At 47.8% G+C, this 24,670-nt stretch overlaps 1 protein-coding gene across 1 annotated transcript in view; it reads right to left on the bottom strand.

Moving 5' to 3' along the window:
• Positions 1 to 24,670, bottom strand: part of GRIK3 (glutamate ionotropic receptor kainate type subunit 3) — a 126,029-nt gene that overhangs the window by 6,895 nt on the left and 94,464 nt on the right. The window contains exons 10-13 of the mRNA XM_058819929.1: positions 22,650 to 22,853; positions 12,745 to 12,968; positions 6,715 to 6,833; positions 4,299 to 4,516 (exon numbers count right to left, since the gene is read on the bottom strand). Coding sequence (XP_058675912.1) covers positions 4,299 to 4,516; positions 6,715 to 6,833; positions 12,745 to 12,968; positions 22,650 to 22,853 — 765 coding nt within the window. The remainder of the gene's footprint in view (positions 1 to 4,298; positions 4,517 to 6,714; positions 6,834 to 12,744; positions 12,969 to 22,649; positions 22,854 to 24,670) is intronic.

Raw genomic sequence — 24,670 nt, 5'->3', positions numbered from 1 at the left:
TTTGTGGCTGGGTGCTAATTTCTTCTCAAGAGATTCACCATTTACTTTTTTGTGGGCTCATAAAAGAAGCAAATCTCATGGTTGTGGTAAAGGGACCCTCCTGTGCCCCCACATCCTCTGAAATGTCCCCAGGTCCCATTCAGTGACAGCTTTGCTGCCAAAGGTAGATGAGGAGCTGCTTGGGTGCTCTGAAGCATTAAGACAAATGATCTGACAATGGCAGAGAAGTTCCTGTGTCAGGAGCCCCGAGATGTTTGGAATGATGGAGATATTGGTAATTATCAAGGGCTGCTGCTGCTGCAGCCGTGGCTTGTCACAGACATCTTTTATGAAAAATCCTCTCCTTGGGATTTTTTCCTCCTGAGAAGCTGAGAGGCCTCAGGAACAAAGTGTAGGCAATGGTTATCTGCTGCTGTGGAATGCAACAGGTGGATTTGTGATTGGCCCATGTTGGATGTTTGTAATTAATGGCCAATCACATTCAGCTGGCTTGGACAGAGAGCAGAGCCACAAACCTTTGTTATCTATCCTTCTTATTCTATTCTTAGCTAATCTTTTGATGAAATCCTTTCTTCTATTCTTTTAGTATAGTTTTAATGTAATATATATAATAAAATAATAAATCAGCCTTCTGAAACATGGAGTCAGATCCTCATCTCTTTCCCAATCCAAGAACCCCCTGTGAACACCGTCACAGTGGCTCACACGGCGGGCTCGAGTCTCACTCCTGCTCACATGAGTGGAGCTTCTCCTTGATTTATTCAGGATAAATAACACCAGAATCTGCTCTGTTGTGCTCTGCATCTTAATCAGCCCGTGTTGGAGCTAAATGAGATGTGTGTGTGAAAGCAGAGTGCCAGCCCCTGTGAAGGCAGCGACACCGAGAACGCCTCCGAGTTCATTCTTCAGAGTCACAGCTCAGGAGCCACCTTTAATAAGCAGTTCTGCAGGGCCAGCCACCCAAATCAATTAATGGAATCGTTTAGAGGAGCCCCTACCAGGCATCTTGCCAAGACATATACACTTTTTTATCAGCCAAATTGGCAAGAAAGGAACTTTCAGGCTTAAGATTTTCAATTCCAGCCTGTATGAAAAAAATAAATTGATTTCCACCAAGTGAAGATACTTAGTCTTGAGGATTTAACATTTCTGTATGAGTATCTGTGTACACACACTCACAGCCAGACTCCAAACTGCACATGAGATCTGGCCTTACATTCAGAGAGGCAGCATCCTCTGCAGGGTGGGAAGGATTTATGAGTTATAATGAACTCTAGATGTTGTTCCCAAATTAATTGATCAGTGTTTATTCCTGTAACTCAATCTGCATTGCCAGGGAGTAAAGAGCTTCTCAAAAGTTCTTTCCATGAACTCAGAATGTGCCAATAAAGCTCTCTCTTCTTCAATCTCTTGGTTTGTTTGGCTGCATGGGGCCAAATTTTGTGGGAGCAGAATCCCTCACTGTGGGGCTGTTCCAGAGGGGTCTTGGTTCCATTTGGAACTTCCATTTGGAACTTCTATTTGGAACTTGCATTTAGAACCTCCTTTTGGAACTTCTGCAGTGTCCCTGGTGAGCTCTGCACAAGCTCTCAGGCCTGAGCACAGCTCAGTGCTTTGGGATCCATCTCATGGAACACTGTGCAAGGTGTCTGCCTTCCTCTTCCTCTTCCTCCCATTGTCCATTCTCAGGATCAGGGTGCTGCTCTCCTCCTGCACTCCTGGGGGGATCCAGCATGGACAGGATGGGCTCTGACAGAGGGGCTGCAGGGCCCAGGGGTGCTCAGGGCTGGTGGGAGCAGCTTGCAGCTGATTCAACAGGGAGAAAGGAAGGAGCTGCTGTGATGGGAGTGAATTTGGGGAACGGCCACACAAGGAGGTAGGCAGCAATTTGGGCCAATTATAGCTAAATATACTAAAATATATATTAAAATATATAGATAAATAATATAATAAATATACTAAAGTATACTAAATATATAGGTAATCCACAGAGCAGGTGAGATCCTCATGGGTGTGCTGCCATCAGCCTTTTGTCCCAGCCGTGACAGTGTGTTCAGAGCTGCTGGGATGGTGGGATCAGAGCTGGGATGGTGTGTCCAGAGCTGCTGGGATGGTGGGATCAGAGCTGGGATGGTGTGTCCAGAGCTGCTGGGATGGTGGGATCAGAGCTGGGATGGTGTGTCCAGAGCTGCTGGGATGGTGGGATCAGAGCTGGGATGGGGTGTCCAGAGCTGCTGGGATGGTGGGATCAGAGCTGGGATGGGGTGTCCAGAGCTGCTGGGATGGTGGGATCAGAGCTGGGATGGGGTGTCCAGAGCTGCTCAGGCACTGACAGAGTGTCCAGAGCTGCTGGGGTGCTCAGGCTCTGCAGGAATGATTCAGGAGCCCTGGCTGATGTGGGTTGTCTCTGCTGGAACCCCTGGGGCAGGGCAGAGAAGGGAGGGAAGCCAGGTGCTGTTCTTCCAGTGGGAGGGTGGATGCTCAGCTGGCACCTGGAGCTCTGTGTGTGACAGGTGTCCCCATGGAGGTGGCACTGACAGAGCAGCTGAACCAAACCCACCACAGGAATGACCCAGGTGAGAACAAAGCCCTTGCTGGAGCAGGGAGAAATCCTGTCTGTCCCAAATCCCTCTGCACAGGAAGGACCAGTGAGCAGAGCTCCCCACGTGGGAGCTCCCACTGCTCCAGTAATGGAAATGCTTGTCAGGAGAGACATTCCTGAGAATTCATCTCCATACAACAGTGATAATAAAAAGGGAAAGGAAAATGCTCTGCATCAATAAACCATGCCACTGCAGTTAGAAGCCTGAAGTATGATTCTGATGGATAATGATATGAAGCAATAAATATACTGTGTCCTGATGATTGTTAAAAGAGACAGTTTCCTTTTATTCCCATATAAAACTCGTATTGGAAGGCGCAGTCAAAGCACACAGTTACAGCCCTGCTGGTTGTTCCAGGGTTATTTGGCTTTGGAAAACACCACCACACATCTGCCTGTGCCATGGACAGAACTGCAGCTCCATGGCAGGAGGCAAGCTGGGCATTCCCAGAATCACTAAAGATCCAACCACCCCCTCTGTGGCTCTTTATCAACTGCAAACCACCCCCTCTGTGGCTCTTTATCAACCTCTGCTGCTGCCTGTCAGAGTCAGGACACACATCTAGGGAGGACAGTGCCTTCTCAGCCAGATCAGAGTCAGAAGTTGCATGGGAACAATGCTCCCTCTATTATTAAAATCCAGCACATTGCCTTCCTTTAATGAGTCTTGCCAATTAAACTGCTGAGGCCTCATCAAGCTGCCATCACCCTGTGCCTGCTCAGATCTTGCAGCACCAGGCACAAACTGCTTGGTAAAGGCTGAACTGTGCTAGTCACATGGATTTCCTTCTGCATTAGGGTGGTGGAGGGGGAAGGAGCCAGAGGTGAGGGGGAGCCAGCTCCCATTCCTGAGCCAAAGCCTGGGATCTTCCTTTGGGCCTCTTTCCTTGCCAGGGTGATAATTCCTTAATCACCCTTCATTTCTATCCCTTTATTCTCTCTCTTTTCAAATTGGGTTTTTACAGGCCAGCAGTGGTTTTAAAGGTCATTTTACATCTCTCAGTTTCTTTCTATTTTTGAGGCTACGGTGGAATCTGACTGACTTCTGAATTTAATTATGCTTTAAATAGACGAAATTAATGCAATTGGATTGTGATGCACTGGTAGTGTTACCTTGCCCTGGATCTCAGAGGTTAATAAAACTGGATTACATTGATATGAATACCTGAAGGACAGGGAAGATATTTCAGCTGTAAAAAATACAGGTCAGGGAGGGCACTTTGCAACATCTGTCCAGCTGTGGGTTTCATTTGGCTCTCCTCTGTCCCTGAAGGCTGGCTGGCTCAGCCTGGGGGCTCCATGGGGCAAGGAAGGAGCTGGATGGGTCAGATGTGGAAATTGGGAAAATGCCTTAAGGAATGTAAGATTTTTCTGCAGAGCTTTAATACAAGCTTCCCTTTGGCACATGCTGCATTTTAGGGTGTCCGAGCCAATATTGGGTAGAGCCTGCAAAAGTGTAAAATCAGTTTAATTTAGTATAAATTAAGCTGTGGCTTCAGTTAACAACAGGGAGAGGGATTTAGCCTTGGTGGGACTCAGGTGAGTGTCAGTCTCAGTCTGGGCAAGATGTGAGACTGAAAGAAGCAGCAAGGAGGAGCAGCAGGGGCGGCTTGGGAGGGTTTCTGTCTTTGGATCTTTGTCCTGGCTCCCGTTGGCATCTCTGCCTGGAAGGCACAAAGCCTCTGCCTGGTCTCACCTTGAAGAAGGTCATGGTAGCTCCATCCTTCACTGCTCCATACTCTATTTTTGTCTGCTTTGCCAAGTCATCTGCCGAGTCGATGGGGGACTCCATCCTCTCCACGGTCAGGAAGGCGGCGAGGTTGGCCGTGTAGGACGAGATGATAATGAGGGTGAAGAACCACCATATGCCACCAATGATCCGTGTAGACAGGGCTTTGGGCATCAGCTCCGAGCCTGGGGGGGACAGGGGAAGGAGGACAGAGGAAATAGAGGGAAAAAACCAATTTTATACATCCATACGTACATTTTATATGCATACATATATATACACACACACACATATATATGTATATGTATATATGCTCAGATTTCACTGTCAAAACTGTTACAGCCACACAATTAAAGCCAACTGGTTTTGAGGCAAATTATCCAGACATCTTACATGCAAGGACATCAGTAGACAGGGCTTTGGGCATCAGCTCTAAGCCTGGGACAGGGGAAGGAGGGCAGAGGAAATAAAGAGGGAAACCCCATCTTATGTATTTATATGTATATTTCATATACATATATATATATGGTCAGGTTTCACTGTCAAAACTGTTACAGACACACAATTAAAGCCAACTGGTTTTGAGGCAAATTATCCAGACATCTTACATGCGAGGACATCAGTGGGGTTTTTGTAGCATTTGCAGAAAAACCCTCTTCCTTGATTACTGACCTTGGGTACAGTGCCCAATTTACAGGAAACATCCAAACTGAAGTAATTAACTGGGCTGCTTTTATAAGATTTAAATAGCAAGCTATTTACGAACTTTTATGAGTGTTTTGTTCTGCCATTTAAAAAGGGCTTTGCTTTTATACAGATTATTTTCAAAAGACTCACTCTGGGGAGTGTGTTCAAATACACAAGGTTTTAAAAATTCAAACACCAAGAGAAAGGCACTATCAGGGTCCAGGGCTTTGAATGCCAGTCAGAAATGGGGAAGCAGGAGATGTTACAGCATAAAAGGTGTAGTGGGTCTGGAATGACTTTTATTGAGCAGACATGAAGGGCTAAATGGGTTGTGCTATTTTTGTAATCACCCAAAACACCTTTTAAAGCCAGGCAAGAGCTTTGGGTTTGAAACAGCTGTGCTCAGAGGATTTATCAGCCTGGAAAGTGCAACAAAGATTGGGCTTTGCAAAGCAATTTTAGGCAGTGTGGCATCAAAGCAGAGCATGGGGTGTAGTTTTCCTTGCTTCAGAGTGCAGCGAGGAGACACCAGGAAGAGGAGGAGTCCTGGATATTGAGGGTGCTTTGGTTCTCCTCAAGATCCTTCTTCTTCCCTCTTCCATCTCCGGCCCTTTGATGCATTGGATGCTGTGACATCAGTCTGGCTTTGAAATATTTTTCTTCTTAGATGCAGAATTGAGTTAAAAAGAATATAGCTCTTTTCATTTATCAGCATCTGATAAGAGGGATGATTCATGCTGCTAAACCGCCTTGCTGGGAACTGTCACTGTCCACGAGGGCAGCTGAGATCCAGGAGGAATCTCTATTACAGGCAGCAGTGGAGCTCAGAGCAGCTCTGTGCCTGCCACTGAGCCAAGGCTGTGCTTCTTTTGCTCTCTGGATGTAACCACTGATACATGGTAAATTAAAGTGTGACAAATGTTTGACATTTTCCACTTATTTCTATTCCTGGATTTTCTGCAATTAGATCGCAGCTGAATTTCGTTCCTTATTCAGAGCGGCTCCCTGCTGCCTTCTGAACAGATCTATTCTGTTCGTTGCATCTCTCCATTCCATTCACACACACAGGGGTGTAATCCCATCCCTGCCCCATTTCTGGGGTCCCTGTGACTACTGGAAGCTCTCCTGGGGTGCTGATGGGCACAGGCTCCAGGGCAACTCCTCCAGGCTGGGGGAGCTTCAGGGCATCTCACACTGCTCAGAGTGACCAGGGGAAGGGAAAAATGGGGATGGAGCAGAGGGCAAGGGACCCTGTCTGCTGGAAAAGTTGATTTAGAACAGACAGAGAGCCAGGTCAGAGATCCTGAAACTGGACAACACTTCCACAGCTGTGTTCCCCCACACAATGATGTCATCAATATACTGTAGGTGTTCTGGATCCTCACCCTTTTCTAGTGCCCCACGTTGGGCACCAAATTTGTCCTAATTTAGGGCAAATTTGGGAGAGAATCTCCAAAGGGGGGCCTCTCCAGAAAGCAAACACACATGGCCCCTCCCCACAACTGGTTCGGGAAGAAATGGTTGGAATTAACTGAAATAGGAATTTGCAGTCTGTGGGATGTGGGGAAATGAAGCAGCTGAGGGAGACGAAGGCAGTACTCCTCCTTGGAGCTGCAGGGGCCAGGAGGTGCTGGGAGGTTGCATCCAAAACAAATTTTGAATTAAGAAAGCCCTAAGAGCAGGGGGGTGGCCTTACCTTGCTGCATCAGTGCTCCCATCCCAAACCAGAAGCTGTTCAGGAGGGTGAAGTTGTTCTCCACGATGTCTGAGCCTGGGTTGCAGGGGTGGGCATCATACCACTCATATGGGCTGAACCTGCAGCACAGAGGGAAACAGAGCTCCTGATGGTGCCTTGAGGGGCTCCTAGGACAGAGACTAGTCAGGATTAAGAGAATAAAGTGGGGATTTATTAAAAGCCTTCAATAGATACACCCTGGCCAGCCAAAGCCTTCCGACGCTACACCCAAGATGGTCACGAGTTTTTCATTCAGTTATGAGTTTGTTCCATTTGCATAGCAGGGGTTAATCCTTAATTACAGCTACAAGTAATGAAGTCCATTACCCCCAGTTTGCTCCTCACATTTCACTTCAGCTTATACTTTTCAGGGCCTGAGGGTGTAGGGTGAGGATTGGATTTCAGGCCTAAAGTGATTGTTTTATCTGACCAGAATGAGAAGATAGTTAACCAACACTTCTATATGTAATGCAGCACAGGATTTGAAAAATATAAAGGCTAAAATCTTAAGGCATCAGTTAGTTGGGATGTGGCAGGACAAGAACCTAAAGAAGCTGGAAAAAAGGAGTCTCAATGCCTCTAGTGTGCAGGGGCTGCCGACCTGGTGCACAGCTTTGTAGAGAAAAAGGCAAATTCAGCCCAAGCCACCCACAGAGCTGTAAATCTGTGTTCTGCATTTTGGAGAGCAGAGACCTGGGGAGCCAAGTCCTCCTGAGGTGTCTCAGGTGGCTTCCCCAGAGCCTTTGGTCACTTTGGATCATCTTTTCAATACTATGTTCTACAACAGCACCCAGAGCATGTGATGGTGGGATGGGATGAGATGGGATGGGATGGGATGGGATGGGATGGGATGGGATAGGGTCCCACATAACCTCTTGTATGTAACAGTTTGAAAACGTGGGGAAAAATGACATTTTGGTTGATTAAGGAGAAGCCTCAATCATTCTGCAGCAACAGTGGGGACAAACTGGTATTTCAGGGGATTGTCTCACCAATGCACATGGGAATAGGATGGGATTTTGGTCACTGAGAAGCAGAACCTTCCACCATTCTGACAAGAAGAAGTTTGGCCCAGTCAGGGCACTAGAAGAACACTGGAATGTGGTGGCAGTTTGCTGTGGACAAACTTAATCCCTGTGGGGATGAATTTCCATGGATAGCCCTGAAGTTCTTGAGCAAGACTGAGGGAATTTCCAAGGAATAGCTCTGCAAATTCTGCGCAAGACTGGCAGGAAAACACTGCTGGGAATGAGCTCATTTAGCCAGGATCTGGGGAGGATGCTAAACAGGAGAGATGTTAATATTTTTAGAGCTGTTTATTTACATTTTCTGAGAGTCCCAAATTTTGCAGAGATTAAATTAAAAACATAATTGGTATAATTGCTTTTGAACCAGGCATTAATTATCATCTCTGCTTCCTTCTGGAATCCCTGGAGATTCACAACAGCCCCTTCTCAGAGCCCAGCCCACAGCCTCTATCAGGAGATGCTTCCCTCTGTAATTCCCCACCAGATGTGCCACCACCCAAGGAGAGGGTTTGTGGCTCCATTCCAGGGTGGCCTCGCTCAGACAGTTGGAATTTTTTGGAGAAGGGCCCCAGATCCCTGCCAGGAACCTCCTGGCACTGAAACCTGCCCTGGGCACGTGGCAGTGCAGAGCTGTGGTCCTGGCAGTGCCAAGCATGGGAGGGATCTGGGGGAAAACCATCCCTGAGGATGAACAAAGCACAGCCCACAGCTCCTGTGGCTTTGGAAAACATTACCCAGGGCACAGCTGTGCCACTTTTTGCTTCTGTTTTCCATCTCCAAGGTACAGTCCAATTAGCTCTCCTTTCCTCTCTGGTTTTTTTTCACTTTCCTGCAGCAGTTCCCTGGGCTGGGTTTGGGGTGTGGAACCCCAGGTCCTGCTCAGGCTGCACCCTGGCATTGCTGCTCATTCATCCAGGTTGGGCTCTCCTTGCTGCTCACCCTCCTCTGCTCTCTAAATCAGAGGAAATCAGCAAGAACCAGGCTGAACTCAGACCTGGCTTTCCATGCTGCTTATTCCTTGGAACTTGTTATAGATTCACACCAGAGGAGGATAAAGGATGGTGTCTTGGTCCTTTCTGTCAGATAAAGCCAGAGTTCAGGAATTAGATTAAAACTTTCTTGGGCTGCCAATGAAAGACTATGAAAAAAAGAAAGGGAATGGGTGAGATCAATGAGCCTGGCAAGATGACACGCTGGAGAACTTCAAGGCCTGAGCAAAAACCTACTGGTGCAGCTCAAATGACAGAGAAATATTCAGAAATCTGCAAAGCAGCCACAGCCTCCAGAGCAGAGAAACCATTAATGGAAGCAAGAGGTAACGAAGGAAGGAGGGAGAGGAGCTCATTGACCCCAGAGCTCAAATCAATTGGGGAATTCAGGATCCTCTGTGGCTGGCTTCCCTCATCCTCACATGCACTCTGGGCTCTGAGAAATATTTCATCAAAACCTAGCATCATTCTCCTGCCTCTTTCAGCTTTTTGGGCGGGAAATTGAAGCATTTGGAAGAAATTTGAAAGATCTAACACAAAATACTTTTGAGTCTAAATTGTGTCTCCAGAGAAATTTTCAATGGACGACCCAGACTATTGTATTTGCAGGGAATGCCTTGATGAAAGCAGGAATGATGCATCTGACTCCATGAAGAGCTAATTTTATTTTTTGACCCCAGAAGGCTAATTTATTTTTATTTTTATAACATAGTATTATAATAATATAATATAACATAGTATTCTAAAATATTATTTTAGAATACTATATTATATTAGAGAATACTATACTATACTATACTGAAGAATACAGAAAAGATACTGAATGCTAAAAAGATAATAATGGAAACTTGTGACACTTTCCAGAGTCCCAACACAGCTTGGCACTGATTGGCCAAGGAGTGAAAACAACTCACAGCAGAATCCAATGAAACAATCACCTGGGGGTAAACACTCTCAAAACACATTCCACATGAGCAAAACACAGGAGAAGCAAATGAGATAAGAATTGTTTTCCTTTTTAAACACATTCCACACATGAGCACAACACAGGAGAAGCAAATGAGATAAGAATTGTTTTCCTTTTCTCTGAGGCTTCTCACCCTCCCAGGAGGAAAATCCTGGGTGAAGGGATTTTTTCAGAGAATGTAAATGCCACACCAGACCTCAATGCAACAATTAGGATGAAGATTAAACCCACTCTGCCATGCAGCCAAAGGGGTTTGGTGTAATTTGGAGGCTGTGTGAGCCCAAGGACTGGCACCAGAACCTCCAGACACAGCATCCCATGGAGCCGTGGGGACAAATCAGTGTTGGTGGCTCTCTGGGGGCTGGGAGCTCTATCAATAGTGAAGAAAGGCTGATTAAAATGACATATGAACCAAATCCATCCTTTGCCTGCCTCTAAATAGTTCCTGAGTCTGTTTTAAGTGGCATTGACCTATGGTTATGGCATGAGCAGAGGGCTCTGGTGCCTAGTTCAGAAGAGTCATGTCTCTGAATTAAGGCTTTTCTATTTTGATTGTGGTTTTCTGCTGAGAATTGGATTTCAGAGGCCTTGCTGGGGTCAAAAGCAGATATTGTTTCCATTACTTCTGAATGCAATAAATATTTTCCCTGTGAAATCTCTTGCCTTCCATCTCTATGTGTTAAAAGACCATTCCAGCAGAATTTTAATTACCCGGAATACTTGGTGTTATTTGAAAAATAGGATGACAGAAGAAATGTCAGGAGCAAAATGTGAAAAAGGAACTGTAATTGCAATATTTTATGTGTTGAATTTAGTTCAAAAAAATAGCCTGATAGGGAAAAATTGTTCTACAACATCATAATTGATGTGATGGAGTGAGATGCTGAGGTTCATGTCAGAATAAAACCTGAGACAAAGCCACAGTTCTTACGGTTTTCAGCCAAAAACCAGGCAATGCTGCCATGCTTGGACAGACATCCCTGTTTGTGCAAAGTGGTGACTGGGGGCTTTCACATCAGGGCCTGCCCAGCATTTCCTTCAGCCTTGCTGCAGCATTTCACATGCAGATACGATTTGCACATTTAACATGCTTTAAAACTGGAATCTGGACAATTTGGGCTGGATTTGGTCATTATGAGCTGGGAGATATAAGCTCCAAAATGTAAAATTGTGTTTGGATTGTCCCTGCAGGCCACAGGAGCAGGCTGTGCCACTGAAGCCCACTCAACTGTGCCCTGCCTGGATGGCAGGGACAGACAGACAAGGGCTGTCTGTCAGCCACCACAGGATTTTCCTTCTCATGGTTACCTTGCACATCCCCAGAGCAGAGTCCTGTGATGCTGAGAGCCCTGGTTATCCCTGACAGGTTGGGTGGGGAGGGAAGGCAAAGAGAAGGCAGGAGGGTGATTGCAGGATCTGGATCAGGGAGGGCCCTCCATGTCCTCTGAGAGGAAAACTGTGGATGCTGACAGTCTGGTCAGGGAGAAAGTCAGATAAACTTGCCCAGGCATTGCTCTGAGGGAGCTTTGAGGGCGCTCAGAGAAAGAATTAAAATAATCTTTAATCTTTGCAGCTGGTGTTTTGAACTTGTTTTTTGCTTGTAAGATGTGTACAAGAAGGGTGTTCCTGATTTGCCAGTGAGGTGAGGGGTGTTGATTGAGGACCAATCAGGTCCAGCTTTCTCATAACAGTCTATAAAATAATGTGAAATCTAATAAACTTCTGAGAGGACCTTGGAATCTGTGTTGCTTCATTAAGCTGTCCCTAATACAAAAGTGACAGAAAACAAATGTCCAGCTCTGTCTCTGTGCAGAGGAGGGGCCAGAGGATGTACCTGCCTCACCATGCATGTTTAACATCCTTTGAAAGTGGGATCTGGACAATGTGGGCTGGATCTGGCCATTATGAGCTGGAAAAAACAAGCTCCTAATGTGAGCCCTGCAGGTGCTCACAGCACTCGTGCCCAGCTCACTCTGCTGTTCTGTGTAATTAGGATATGACAGAGTGAATGCAGGAAATGTGCTCTAAATGCCCCCCTGGACTGAGGGATGCTGAAAATTGTAGATTTGTTGTACCATCAGGGTTAATGGAGTCTGCTTGCTCCAGCTCTGTGTCTGATTTTCCCTGTGACTCTCTAATGCCAGTGGATGAGGGGGAAATGTTTCTGATGGATGCTCCCAGAGAGGTGCAGCACAGCAGGCCTTGGGGAAAAGGGTCTGCATGGACCCCCAGACGAAAACAGGGAGGGTTCTGAAATCCCCACAGGTATAAATGCAACTGGAAATAATGAGAAATGAGCATGAAACTGCAGAGTGGGCTGAGGACTCTTTCCTGGATGAGATGTTTATGCAAAATATCCCATTGAGGGCTGTGTGTGGTCATGGAGGGCACCTGCCTGCAGGAGGGGGAAAGTGCTTTGTTTTGATTTGAAAAGGTGGGATCATGGATTGAGAGCAGCCCTGGACTGTGTCTCATCAAAGGCCCTGTGGAATTAACAAGACATGCAAATGTATGCAAATTGTGCCTTTAAACATAGAGGATTTAAACATGCTAATTAGATGCATATTAATTTTATAAACAGACACAATGTCTGATCCGTAGCAAAGGCATCTCCGTTCTTTTGGTAGAGGGAAGGGTCTGTGTGAGCTTTACAGAGACAGAAGAGGGAAAAGGTGGGGGAGATGGGAGCACAGGTCCCAGCAGAGGCTGGGAAAGGTGTGAGCAGAGAGCATGAATGGACAATGATACAGAAATACATCTCTTCATACACCAGGAGGTGCTGACAGAAAAGCTGTAAAACTCCTGAAATCTTAAAATTCTTCCATGTTGTGAGTGTGTGAAAATGAGCAGCCAGCCCATGGTGATGGACCAGGGGGCATCTCAGGGGTGACAAGGGTTTTCATCAGAAAATGCCAATTCTTATCTCCAAATTCTCAGTTATCTGGGAGACATGGCCTGTGGGCCAGGACAGCTCTGGATGCTGCAGCTGCCAGCAGGGAGCCCTTACCTGGCTATGACAAAGAGCACACAGCTGACCCCCAGGTAGGCCAGCAGGATGTACATCCAGATGTCAGGAGAGAGAGGGTTGAGGAAGGAGAACACGCTGGGGTTGGTCCCGTTGGGCTTCCTGTAGAGGATGCTGACCCCCAGGGTCATGAAGGGCTTGGAGAAGTCGATGGCTTTCTCCCGGACGTGAGTGATGGTCAGAGGAGCCACGGCCAGGTCAGCTTTCTGCAAAGAGAGGGGGAAAACAGGCAGGGAGAAAGGAGGAGTCACAAACCGAGGTGTTTCCATCCCCTTGGAGACACCACAGCTCGCACACAGCAGAAACAGGCCAAGAACCCCCAAAGTGCAGCCCTGGGGTTCCTCCCTGCTGTTGCACATGTGGTACACATTTGGTGTGAAATACAGATGTTGGAGGTACAGTGCTGTGAAGTACAGATATTGGGGGTACAGTGTTTGCTGTGAAATACAGATGTTGGGGGTACAATGTTCACTGTAAAACACAGATTTTGAGGGTAACAGTGTTTGCTGTGAAACACAGATGTTGGGGGTACAATGTTCAATGTAAAATACAGATGTTGGGGTACAATATTCACTGTAAAATACAGATGTTGGGGTACAATATTCACTGTAAACTACAGCCCAACCAAATGGATTTGGTCCAACCAAATTTCAGCTGAGCATATTCTTTATCCCTACAGCTTGTATGAATTGTGTTTGTTTCCATTATTTCTAATTATTTACTAATTTATGTGTTAATTCAACGAGCAGCCACATTCACCCTCTTTCTGTTGGTTAAGAGCTGCATTCATTCCTCTCACTAAACATTCACCCAGGTTCTTAAAAGCCACAAGTAAACACATCCAAGGTTTCCTCAATATCACCCTCCTTGCCTGAGCTTTGCAAATCATTCTTTGGGATTGTGAACTTCCAAAGAAACACAGACACATAAATTACAGCTCTGAAGTTGAGCAGAACCTCCCCCCATGCCAGGAGCCCGGGCGAGATTTATTTAACATCTGGTTCTGAAAATTAAAATTCTAAATTACCCATGGGTGATAATTACCTTGAGATACAGTAGATTTGTCATTATTCATGGACTTTAAATCAATACTGGATGGAACATACTTTGCTTCAAACTGTAGGAACCAGAGCAGATCCCTGGCCTGTGCTGGAGGTAAAGGTTGTACTAGAGGTTTCATTTGACCTTTCCAATCTGTGATCAAGTCAGTGCAATATTTATAAATAAAGGAATTTGGGCCTTTTACTGTAGGAGGAATCTCTACATGAGCTTTTGTCCATTTACACGTGTGTGTGTAAGGGACCCCTCCTATAAGTGCAGCCTTAGAGCTCCTGAACAGAGGCCTTCAGGAATGATGTAACAAGGGCAAAAATGATGTGGTTTTGTTCTAACATGGCTCTCCAGCTGCTCTCCGGTCTCCTTTCCTTCTCACTTTACAGATGGAAATTCATTTTTACGTCAGAGCTCATTTCAGTCACTGGCATTTGTCAAAACCTGTGGAAAATGGGAACAACATTTTCCCAGTGAGCCCATTGTGCCAGCTGTGCTTGTGGTGACATGGACAGAAGCTGAAGGGGGTTGGAGGTGGCATTGGTGTTCTGCATCCTGGGGACCATCCTGGCAGCTTTGGAGCTTGGCTGCTCCCACCACCTCACAGCACACCTGGAAATTTTGGCTTAGCGCTCCGCACAGTCACAAGGCAGAAATGGCGAAAGAAATGCAGCATTTTCCCTCCTCCATCACGTCTGTGTGGGTGTCCTGACTCACCAGGGAAAGGCAAAGAAGATGTGGAAGGATTTGGCTATGGGTTTTTCTGAAGGAGGCAGCAAATGTTCTGTGGTCAGAGTTCGCTGGCAATGGCCAGGCAGGGGGATCCTCAGCCAAATTTGTCAGAACAATGCAGTGAGCTAAAGAACAGCCTGGAGTTTGTGCTTTGCCACAGAAAATGGAGAGAGAGAGCTCTGCATGGATGCCCAGGGATCCAACTGCTTTTAGCACAGAAATAAAATTTTACTGTGTGTCTCCAGCAGCTCCTATGATGTGCTCCCAGCCCCGTGTCCTTGCAGGAAATGTCACATTCAGGCAGGACAGAGCAGGGATTCTGGAGCCTGGGCTGGGGTGTGTTCTGAGCAATTAGAGGCAGCACAGGGCTGCACTTCCACATCCTTTTTATCAATGCAGATTTTTCTGAAGGTGGCCTCTAATTAAGGCTTTGCTGACAGAGAGGATCTAAATCAAACCCACCAAGGGTGAAGCTTTGATTTGTCGTGCTCTGACATTCCAAACTGGGCAGTCAATTACCAGACTCTGGCTGCTTCCTTTACTCAGCCCTGGCTCTTGTGCTGTTGCACAGTCAGGTGGGTTTTATTAAAGATGAGGAATTAGAGCAAGTGCCAGTGGCTTAAAGACCCTTGTCCAGCAAAAGCACTTAAGCCTACACCTCTGTTTTACTGGAGCTCACACGTCTTCCAAGTCTTGTGCCTGTTCTTAAGTGTTCTGCTGAACTGAGGCCAAAAAGATGAATTCTGCCAAGGCACATCAAACACAGACACTTCTCCTACACACCTCCAAGGGTTTGGATCTCCTCATTCACCTAGTTCCAGCATTTCACTTGGCTGGAACAGCTGTGAGTTCACCACAGGGTGTTCAGCACAGGGATGATTGAATTTGCTGCCGAGATATTTGGTTTTCATCAGAAAATGCCAATTCTTATCTCCAAATTCTCACTTATCAGGGAGATGTGGCCTGTGGGTCAGAACACCTCTAGTGCAGCCATGGTCACTGTGGGAATCCTGCAGTGCCTGACCTCAGCCAGAGCCAAGCTGCAGGCAGTGGCTGGTCATGGCAGAGCCCACCAACAGCATAAGCACCAAGATAAATATTTATTCAAGAAAAGAAGCTGCCTCTGTGCTTATTTTGCCAATCTGCGTTAGGTATTTACATAAACTAATCATGTGTGTGTTGCCTGAGAGACAGAAATAGTGTGTGTGTGTGTTTTACTGATTTAATTGTTACCCAGGTCTGGCACTGTCATCCCTCGGTGTCTCTTGCCACTGCCAGCACTGGGGCTTCTGCCTTGGGCCCTGTCTCTGCTCCCTACTCTCCTTGCCTGGCTGCTGTGTCCTGCTCCTGCTCCATTCTCAGGTTTCTGTGGTAGAGATGATCCCTGAGGTATCAGAAAGTCTCTTTTTCCCAGCCCCATGACTGAAGAAGTCGAGATTTGTCGGTTCTGCTTTTCAAGGTTGTTTATTTTCTCTTATCTATAACATTCTCTCTCTGACCTGCTGAGGTCTGTCTGGCAGGTCAGTTTGTGGCACAGTCCCTGCCCTTGGGGTGGTGTTAGCTTTTTATACTAAGCACTACCTGTACTTTATTTACAATAATTTTCCAATATGATTCACCTATGTCAGACAGTCTGTCTCTACTCTAAACCAACCCAGAAGTGCCACCATCACAGCAGAAGATGGAGGGCAAGAAAAAGAAGGAGGAGGACAGGACATGCCCAGATTCCTCCATCTTGCCTCTTGAACCCCCATTCTAAATCCCCAAAATTCTACATTTCACCCTGTGATAAATTCATTATCATTCTATTCAAACTCTTGTGGCTTGTAAATCTTCACACAAAGTTGGTAATTGTTTTCCATGGGCTAAAATCAAAGGCACAGGTGTTTGTGACTCTGTGCCAAGGTCTCTGAGCCCCCTGCCAGGGTCTGGAGTCACCCAGGGCCGCCAGAGGAATGTCCTGGGTTCTGACACTCCCTGTCCCCAGGGTGTGCTGGGCTCACACCTGCCCAGCAGCAGAGCATGGCTCAGAAAGGAGGGGCTGCTGCTGCTGGGGCAGGTGTGGGGGTCTCTGAGAGCCCTGTGCCTGCCCAGGGGCAGGGATGCACTCTCAGGGGATGCTCAAGGAGGGCGGGGTCAGTGCTAAGTCACTCCAGCTCTTAATGGCTGCTATTGCAATCTCAGTCCTAACTAGACATCATGTTTGTCAATGGATTTATTCAATATTTGGGTGAGTTAAGAAGAGATGTTGGCAGGAAAACCCTGAGCTGAAGAGGAGGAATGAAGGCCGTGAGGTCCTGTTGGGGCTTTTGTAATCTTCACTTTAAGGAAGAACTCCAGAGCTGGAACTGCCATGAATTGTACCTGAGGGATGTGAAGGATGGAGGATTCAGGTGAGAATGGCCCTGCTGTGAGAAACAAGCCCTGTCCTATGGATTCCTGGCAGGTGAACAAACCAGCAAGGGGCAGGGACACCTGAGAACCTGAACTCACAGAGAACCTGAACTCCCCATACACAGATCCTTCACCTGGATCTCTGAGCATGACCCAGTCATGAATCCACCCAGTAGTCATCTGAGCACAAAAGGAAAAGCTCTTCTGGTTTATTTCCATCCTGTGACCATGTTCACAGGAGTCTTAGGATGAGGGAAGAGATGAGGATCTGACTCCATGTTTCAGAAGGCTTGATTTATTATTTTATTATATATATTATATTAAAAGTGTACTAAAAGAATAGAAGAAAGGATTTCATCAGAAGGCTGGCTAAGAATAGAAAAAGAAAGAATGATAACACAGGGTTGTGGCTTGGGCTCTCTGTCCAAGCCAGTTGACTGTGATTGGCCATTAATTACAAACAACCACGTGAGACCAATCACAGATGCACCTGTTGCATTCCACAGCAGCAGATAATCCATGTTTACATTTTGTTCCTGAGGCCTCTCAGCTTCTCAGGAGGAAAAATCCTAAGGAAAGGCTTTTTCATAAAAGATGTCTGTGACACCATCCTGTCCCTAACACTGAGGTCCTGCAGTGTCTAAAAGGTGGAGGACACATGTAATTGAATTATTTGCTCCATATCCCTGGCCCAATGACATCCAAATGAAGCCCCAGTTCATGACAAGTGAGATAAAACATCCACCAGTGCAGGAGCATTAATGGGGAGCTGGCAGTGTGGTGCCATATGTATTTCTGCCAGAATTTACTGTCAGAAAATGCCCACTTATTGTGGAATTGTTAAATCAACTGTCAAGAATAGTCCCTAAGGATGGATATTACAAGTCCTCCACAGTTGCCATTGGCAGGGATTTCCATCAGAAACCCCAGTATTTGCCACATCTCTTTTATTCCCACCTGAAGTTTCAGATTGAATGGCAATGTGATGTGCACTGTCGCAGCAGAAGACAAGTTTTATTTGTGAACAAGTTTGTGCAAAATGTCCAGAACAACTCATTCTGCTGGTTTTATGGGATTCTGCCCACAAACAATAGGGAAGATTTGCAGACATTGCTTTGCCAGACAACTGGAATTTATAAATCAGAACGGATGGGCCACGGTGTGCAGTGGAGCTTTGCTTGTATCAGTAATAATTTCTATGAATAAACATCAATAGCAGCTCACTGTTGCTGAAAGGAGGAGGTTTGGCAGTTGTCAGGCTCCCTGTTTGCTATGAATAAAGGGCTCAGGAACTTCTCTGCATCACCTGCGTTGCCCAGACCTCCCTGAATACCTGAGTTCAGCTCTCGTGACCCTTCTGATCAAGGCTCCTCTGCAGGAATGGCCAGAGGGGTGACAATAAGCAGTGGGCTGAGGTTACTTCTCCAGGGAATGAACTGAACTCCTCAAAACAGGGACTTTTTGTGCTGAGGATGAGCAGCAGATGAAAGGCAGCAGGGCAGGGCTGTTGCACAAGGCTGCATGGTGCTGTTGTCTCTGGATCTGCTACTGGGGACCTGTCAGAGGCAGGGTCGTGCTGTGGCTGCTCTGATTGCTGTTGCTTTTCCTGTTTATGCTTAAGGCCAGACTAGAAACACAGGGATTTTACAAAGGATCATAGCCTGAGGCATCCCTGCCTGTGGCCAGGCACGTCTAGATCAGAGGGAGAGGAGGGGGAGGATTCGTGACTGCAGCCAGCTCACTGTGTAAACACCTGTCCCAGCACATTATTCACCTTTGGGGTGCCAACTTTTGGGCATTTACCCCTTTGGTGACAGCACCTTTGTCCCCTAGACACTGCAGTCATGCACCTGCCCAGGCCACCCTCACCCAGCTCCTCTGATGCCATCTCCAGCCCAGGGGACAGGTGCCCCTTGCTTCTCCTCTCCAAATTTCAGCCTCAGCTGAGTTGGCTGATTCCTGGGATGCAGAATCTGCTGATTCCTGCTATTCAGAATCTGCTGCTCCCACGGCTCCCAGGCCCTCTGAGCAACAATAATCACCATTTTAGCCTCTCACCTCACCCCCTGCTCTGCCCAGGTCATTCAGGGAGCCCACAGCAGTTCAGCCCACCTGTGTCACAGCAGCCCAGGGGACTAAGGGGATTTTCAGCAATGCAATGGATTTCTGCACTGAATTAATCCTGACCTCACAAAATCCGGCCTGCTTTATGCTCCCACCTGAATAATTCCAATTTGTTTATGAGAAGGAGACGCTGAGCACAGAGGAAAACCAGCTCAGATACCAAACTCTGGATGTGGGCAGCCCTGTTTTCAGGGCTGAACACAGAGGAAAACCAGCTGGACACAGAGGAAAACCGCCTCAGATACCAAACTCTGGATATGGGCAGCCCTGTTTTCATCACCACCACTTGATTTGAATGCTGTCTCTAACACTTTTCCTCCTGGGTGTGAAATAAGCTCACTCTGGCCTGTTGCAGTGTCCATGGGTTGTGCCTTTCCCCACACCAGGCGAAGATGCTGCTGAGGTAGGGCCCATCTGGCTGCAATTTCACTTCTGAAGGCTTTACATAAACGCTGCTATAAAAAGCAATGGCATGCAGATAAAGGAGCTAATGGCTTCATGTGGGGCCTGGGCAGTGTCCCTGCAGGCACAAGCTCAGCCATGCAGGACAGAGCACAGAGCTGCATCTCACAGCTAAGAACTCAACTTGCCTTGGAAGAGGATGTTTGGCCCTTTCCTGCTGCTGTGTGATGATTTGCTTTTTAGATAGTTACCCAAGAAATGCTACCATGCAGGTTTGACCATGAATTTTGTGTTATTTAATGAGATTGCTCCTCAAACCTCCTTTTTGTCTATCTCAAGTAGCTGACCACAGCTTTGGGAATGACTGAAGCCTCCTGAGAGCCTTGTGGTGTCTTGCAGGACACTGGAAGTGACATGGTTTGGGCTGATTGACTGTCTGGCTTCTATTCGCTTGGGAGGGATTTGTTCCTTGTGAGCTCTGCAGTGCAGTGAGAGCTCCAGAGCCCAATCCCAGCACTGAGAGAGCTCCAGAGCCCATCCCAAGCTTTGAGAGAGCTCTAGAGGCTGCTCCCAGCACTGAGGGAGCTCCAGAGGCTGCTCGCAGCACTGAGAGAGCTCCAGAGCCCATCCCAAGCTTTGAGAGAGTTCCAGAGGCTGCTCCCAGCACTGACGGAGCTCCAGAGGCTGCTCCCAGCACTGACAGAGCTCCCGAGGCTGCTCCCAGCAGCAGGGCCAGGCAGAGGAGCTGTGTCCCAAGGGGCTCTGCCAAAGGGCACAGCTGCCACTCGGTGTCAGCTCTGATCTGTGTCACTCACATCACTCGGAGCAGCAGAGCTTCCACTGGGACACTGCCACTCATCTAACTCGGCAGGGCTGTTGTGTAAGAGGCTCTAAAATCTGTGGTTTGAGCTGCACGGAGTTTTCCAGAAGGAAAAGCACCGAGGCAGGTTTGCAGAGCTCCCCCATGAGATGGAGTCCTGCTCCCCAGGGCTGTCCTTGCCTGCCCTTGCTGCTCTCCTGCTCCCTGGGCCAGGCCAGACCAGGGCTGCAGTGCTTGTCACAAACTGATTAAGCATCACTCTGTCCCTATAAAGGGACATAATAATTATCATCTGCATTTTACAGATGGAGGAAGCAGTGCACAGAAGCAACTTGTCCAATGTCATTTAGGGCAGAGAGAGCAGATTGGAAGCCCAGCCCAGCTCCTGAGCCACTCATCAGTCCCAACCAGTGCTTGACTCTCCACACACCACAGTGACTCACCCAGCAAACTCATTCTTCTCCCATGAATGGTAAGAGCATCACAGCTCTACAGCGGATTATTTTTGTGTCTTTGCTGCTTAGGCTGTGGATTCAGAATGTAGCCAGGACCTGGGGGTGGTCAAGGGCTGCCCCACTTGAGCAGGATGCTCAGGAGGAGAGTGCTCTGCACTGCCTGCGCTGCTGCCTGTGCTGCAGAGAGCAGCATTCTTTTTGTCCTCAGCTTTTCTTCCAGAGGCCTTCGCTGGGAATCAGATATTCATAAAAACACCAGCTTTCCTCACCTCCATAACTGGGCCCTTGGGATCACAGGATGTGCTGGAGGCAAGATATCTAATTAGCAAACTGAGCAGGCTCTGGCCGCGAGTGGCGGTTTCAGAGGCGGCGGCGCTTTGGCAGCTGCGGGAGCAAAGCTGCTGCTCCAACAGGTTCCCTGGGGCTTAAAGGGCTCCTGGAAGTGGCCATGGAAGGAGAAGCACAGCTGCTGTGTGGCAGAGGGAGCTCTGTGTCCCAGGAGAATTTAGTAAATAAGTTGCTCTTATAGAAAATAAAAAATGAAACCATCCGGGGCACACCTGCTCCTGCAGTCTGGATGTCTCCTCTGGGCTGGGCTGTGTCTGGGACATGCCTGGGCTGCCCAGGCTGCATTGGTGCTGTGCCCTTGCCTGTGTTTGTCCTCGGGGGTGAGAGCAGCTCATGCTGCCAGCCCAGGACACCCCATGTGCCCCCGGTCCAGGGGAAGCCTCTTCCCTGTCCCCACACCCAGCCTGATTCCCACTGTGGGACAGGCTGTGCCTGGAGCCACTGAGCCCATTTCTGTGCTGGGAAAACAGCCCTTTTCAGGAATTTCAAATTAATATTTGGAAGAGCCAGACAGAGGGATATTCTGGCAAACAGTGTGACAAGGAGCCAAGCAGGGTCAGGAGCTCGCTGTGGATATTCTGGGTCAGTGAGAAATTCACCTGTCCCACCCCAGAGAGCCAGCCCAGGGATGTTGGCAAGGATGAAAGTTTGACAAGAAAGCCTCACAGGTATGTGTGCTGGGCAGAAAGATTTTTGAATGTAGAATCTGAAGAAGGAATAGAAATGAAAGCAAGTTTTGATATAGAAGAAAAGAATTGCTGAGCCAGTCTTACTGGATAACCAAGGAAGCAAAGGGTGTGTTAGTTAGAAGGGGGTTTTATGGCTTAGAGTAAGGGATAAACTCACCTCCAACAAGAGGATGCTTTTACCAAGCAGAAAGATAGCACAGGCAAACAAGCCTGCCAATGTTGCAAGTAAAAAAAGTCTCAGAATTTTCCACTGCAAGAAAACTGAAAACCAACTTCTAGCTTAAACTGTAATGTACTGACTTTTAGTGATTGGAAAACAGTAACATGAATATGGTAATTATATTAGTTATGGTAGGCTATAGATAAAAGTTAAGGTATAGATTGGTTCTGCTGTATTAAGATGCTCAGCAAAGAAAAGTATATAATGCATTGTAACCAAAAGAGAAGTATAGAATGCATTTGTAACCTAAACTAAGGTCTCCAGGCCTGCCTGCAGCTGGAGCTGACAGCTGTGGGCACAGGCTCTGTTGCTCACAACCCTGGACCGCGGTAACCTCTTGGATACAATAAACTGCATTTTGAGGATCTGCATGGAGTCCCACATCTCTCTTTTAAGCTCTTACAGTGGTGCCCAATGTGAGGCACCATTAGTAAGAGCCTGAATGAGGGATGTGGGCCTCCAGGTCTGCCTGCAGCTGGAGCTGACAGCTGTAGGCACAGGCTCTGTCACCCACTATTCTGGACTCCTGTAACATCTTGGGTGTAATAAACTGTATTTTGGAGAGCAGTCCTGCATCCCTCATTCAGGCTCTTACAGTGGCGGGCACAGCCTGGCACAGCCAACCCTCGTCAGCCACCCATGGGCTCACTCACGTGGTCGATGAGCTCCTTGATCATGCCATTCCACTGGCCCTTCTCATCCTGTGCCCCGTATTTGCCATCCTCCACCAGGCGGATCTCGTAGGAGAAGCCCAGGATGATGGCCAGCTCCTTCAGGAGGTCGATGCAGTAACCCTCGAAGCGGTCGTTCCCAAACAGCGCCGTGTCAGATTTACGGAACATCACAAAGGGCTCCTCCTGCCCAGGGAAAGCAAAAAGTCCCAGTTCAGGGTCAGCTGGAGGCAAGGCCACCTCTGCAGGTCAGCCCGAGCCGCCAGGCACAGGCTCTCCAGGCAGGGCTGGCACTGTGACATGTTGGGAATAAATTAACTTTGCACAGCGCATCAGCTAATTAGCAACCTTGTTTACCCCACAAAATTTAATTTTGTCTCTTCTGAGCAGCCAACTGTTTTCCATTTGGTGGGATTTCAGGGAGAAAAATAACCATTTCATGCTCTGAAAATGAAGTGTTAGAAACAGCAAAAGAGGGGGAGGACAAACTCACCCCCGTGCCCTGCACACGGTACCTGCCATTCACCACAGGATTGTGGTGGAAATTCAGGCTTTGAGAGCTGTGCATGGCTGGGGCCACCCCAAAACCTCCCCACTCAGCTCACTCTGTGCTGGCACTGCCTGATGGACACTGCCCAGCTGCTGCCCAGGGAAACTTTGTGCTGTGTGCTGCTCTTCTGGCTGCCTGGGAGAGCTGGGGGTGTGTGACCTATAGCAGGGCTCCAACACAGAGGACAGCTAAAGCACCTGTGGATCCCTCCCCTTGAGCAGGGGCTGACAGGTGGAGTTGAAATGGACACACAGAGAAGTCCAGCATCCTTTGGTGCCTCTCAGGCTTGGGCAGCCACTGAGGACGAGCAACATCAGGGAGCCTGAGGGAAAAACGTGTGGAGGACAGATGGAAATGGAAAAGGTGGTGGGCAGCAGGCAAGAGCTGGAAGGCAAGAGGAGGCTGAGGTACCTCCAGCGAGTCCCTGGCTCAGACTGGGGGAGTCTGCAGGGTTCCTGTCCTTGCTGTGGGGTGGCCAGAGAGGGAGGGTGAGGTAGGACTGCGCTTTGTGCTGGCAAACACCCTCTGTGATTTTACCCAGGCATGGGGGGGCTTGAAGAGGCGGGAAGGCAGGTCTGGAGCCTTCATTAGAGCACTCACAGTGCCTGGTTTGGTGGGGTGCTCTGAGGAGGGGGCTCATATGGTGCTTGTCTTTGCCCACCTGCCAGCCCCAGCTCTGCCCTGGAGCTCTGTGCTCCCATGGAGGGGCAGAGGGTGCTCCTTTGACCCAGCAGCAGAGTCAGGAGGGGATGTGGCAGCACACAGGGCCCCATTTGCAGAGTTCTAAAGCCCAGCTGATCACATCACGCCCATGGAGTTTAGCTTGGCACGTGCAGCTCGGCTCAATCCTGCACTCCCCCTCCGCCTCCTCGGCTTTCTGCTCTGGAATTAGTGCTTTGTTTGTGAATCAGATGAATCTATGGATCTCGATATAAATCCATGGCTCCAGAGCAGCCATAAAGCACTATTAATTTTGGGAAGCGCTGTAGGGATTACATACATATTTAACAGCCGAAGCACTGAACATTAGGACGTCGCTCGCTTCAGTAATGTATCTCCAGGTCTCAAACATTTCCTAGGGGGTAATTCTGAACTCTGTGAACCACTTATTCACGGACTATTTCACAATTTATTACTGAAAATAGCCAGACATCCAATTCACAAGCTCTCTCAGTTTGCTAATCGATTTCTCAGTGAAGGTGCCCTCAATTTCATAACTTCACAGTTCCCATATTGCTTGGGGAGAGCGGCACTGGCTGCTGGGGTAATATTTCTCTTCCAACAAGTCACTGCAATATGAGCAAAAGGGGAAAAAATAGCCTTTCATGCTTTTTCTTTTAAAGGCTCCTCCTATGGCTCTTCTCTCGTCAATTACAGCAGTGCAGAACTACAAAGGGGTGTTGCAAATGCAAATAACATCCAGGGCTCTATTTTATGTTTCACACTCCGGCAT

The sequence above is a fragment of the Ammospiza caudacuta genome, chromosome 25 (genome assembly GCF_027887145.1).
Source record: "Ammospiza caudacuta isolate bAmmCau1 chromosome 25, bAmmCau1.pri, whole genome shotgun sequence".
NCBI lineage: Eukaryota > Metazoa > Chordata > Aves > Passeriformes > Passerellidae > Ammospiza > Ammospiza caudacuta.
The sequence above is the reverse complement of the archived record's forward strand: the minus strand, read 5'-3'. Positions and strand labels throughout refer to the sequence as shown.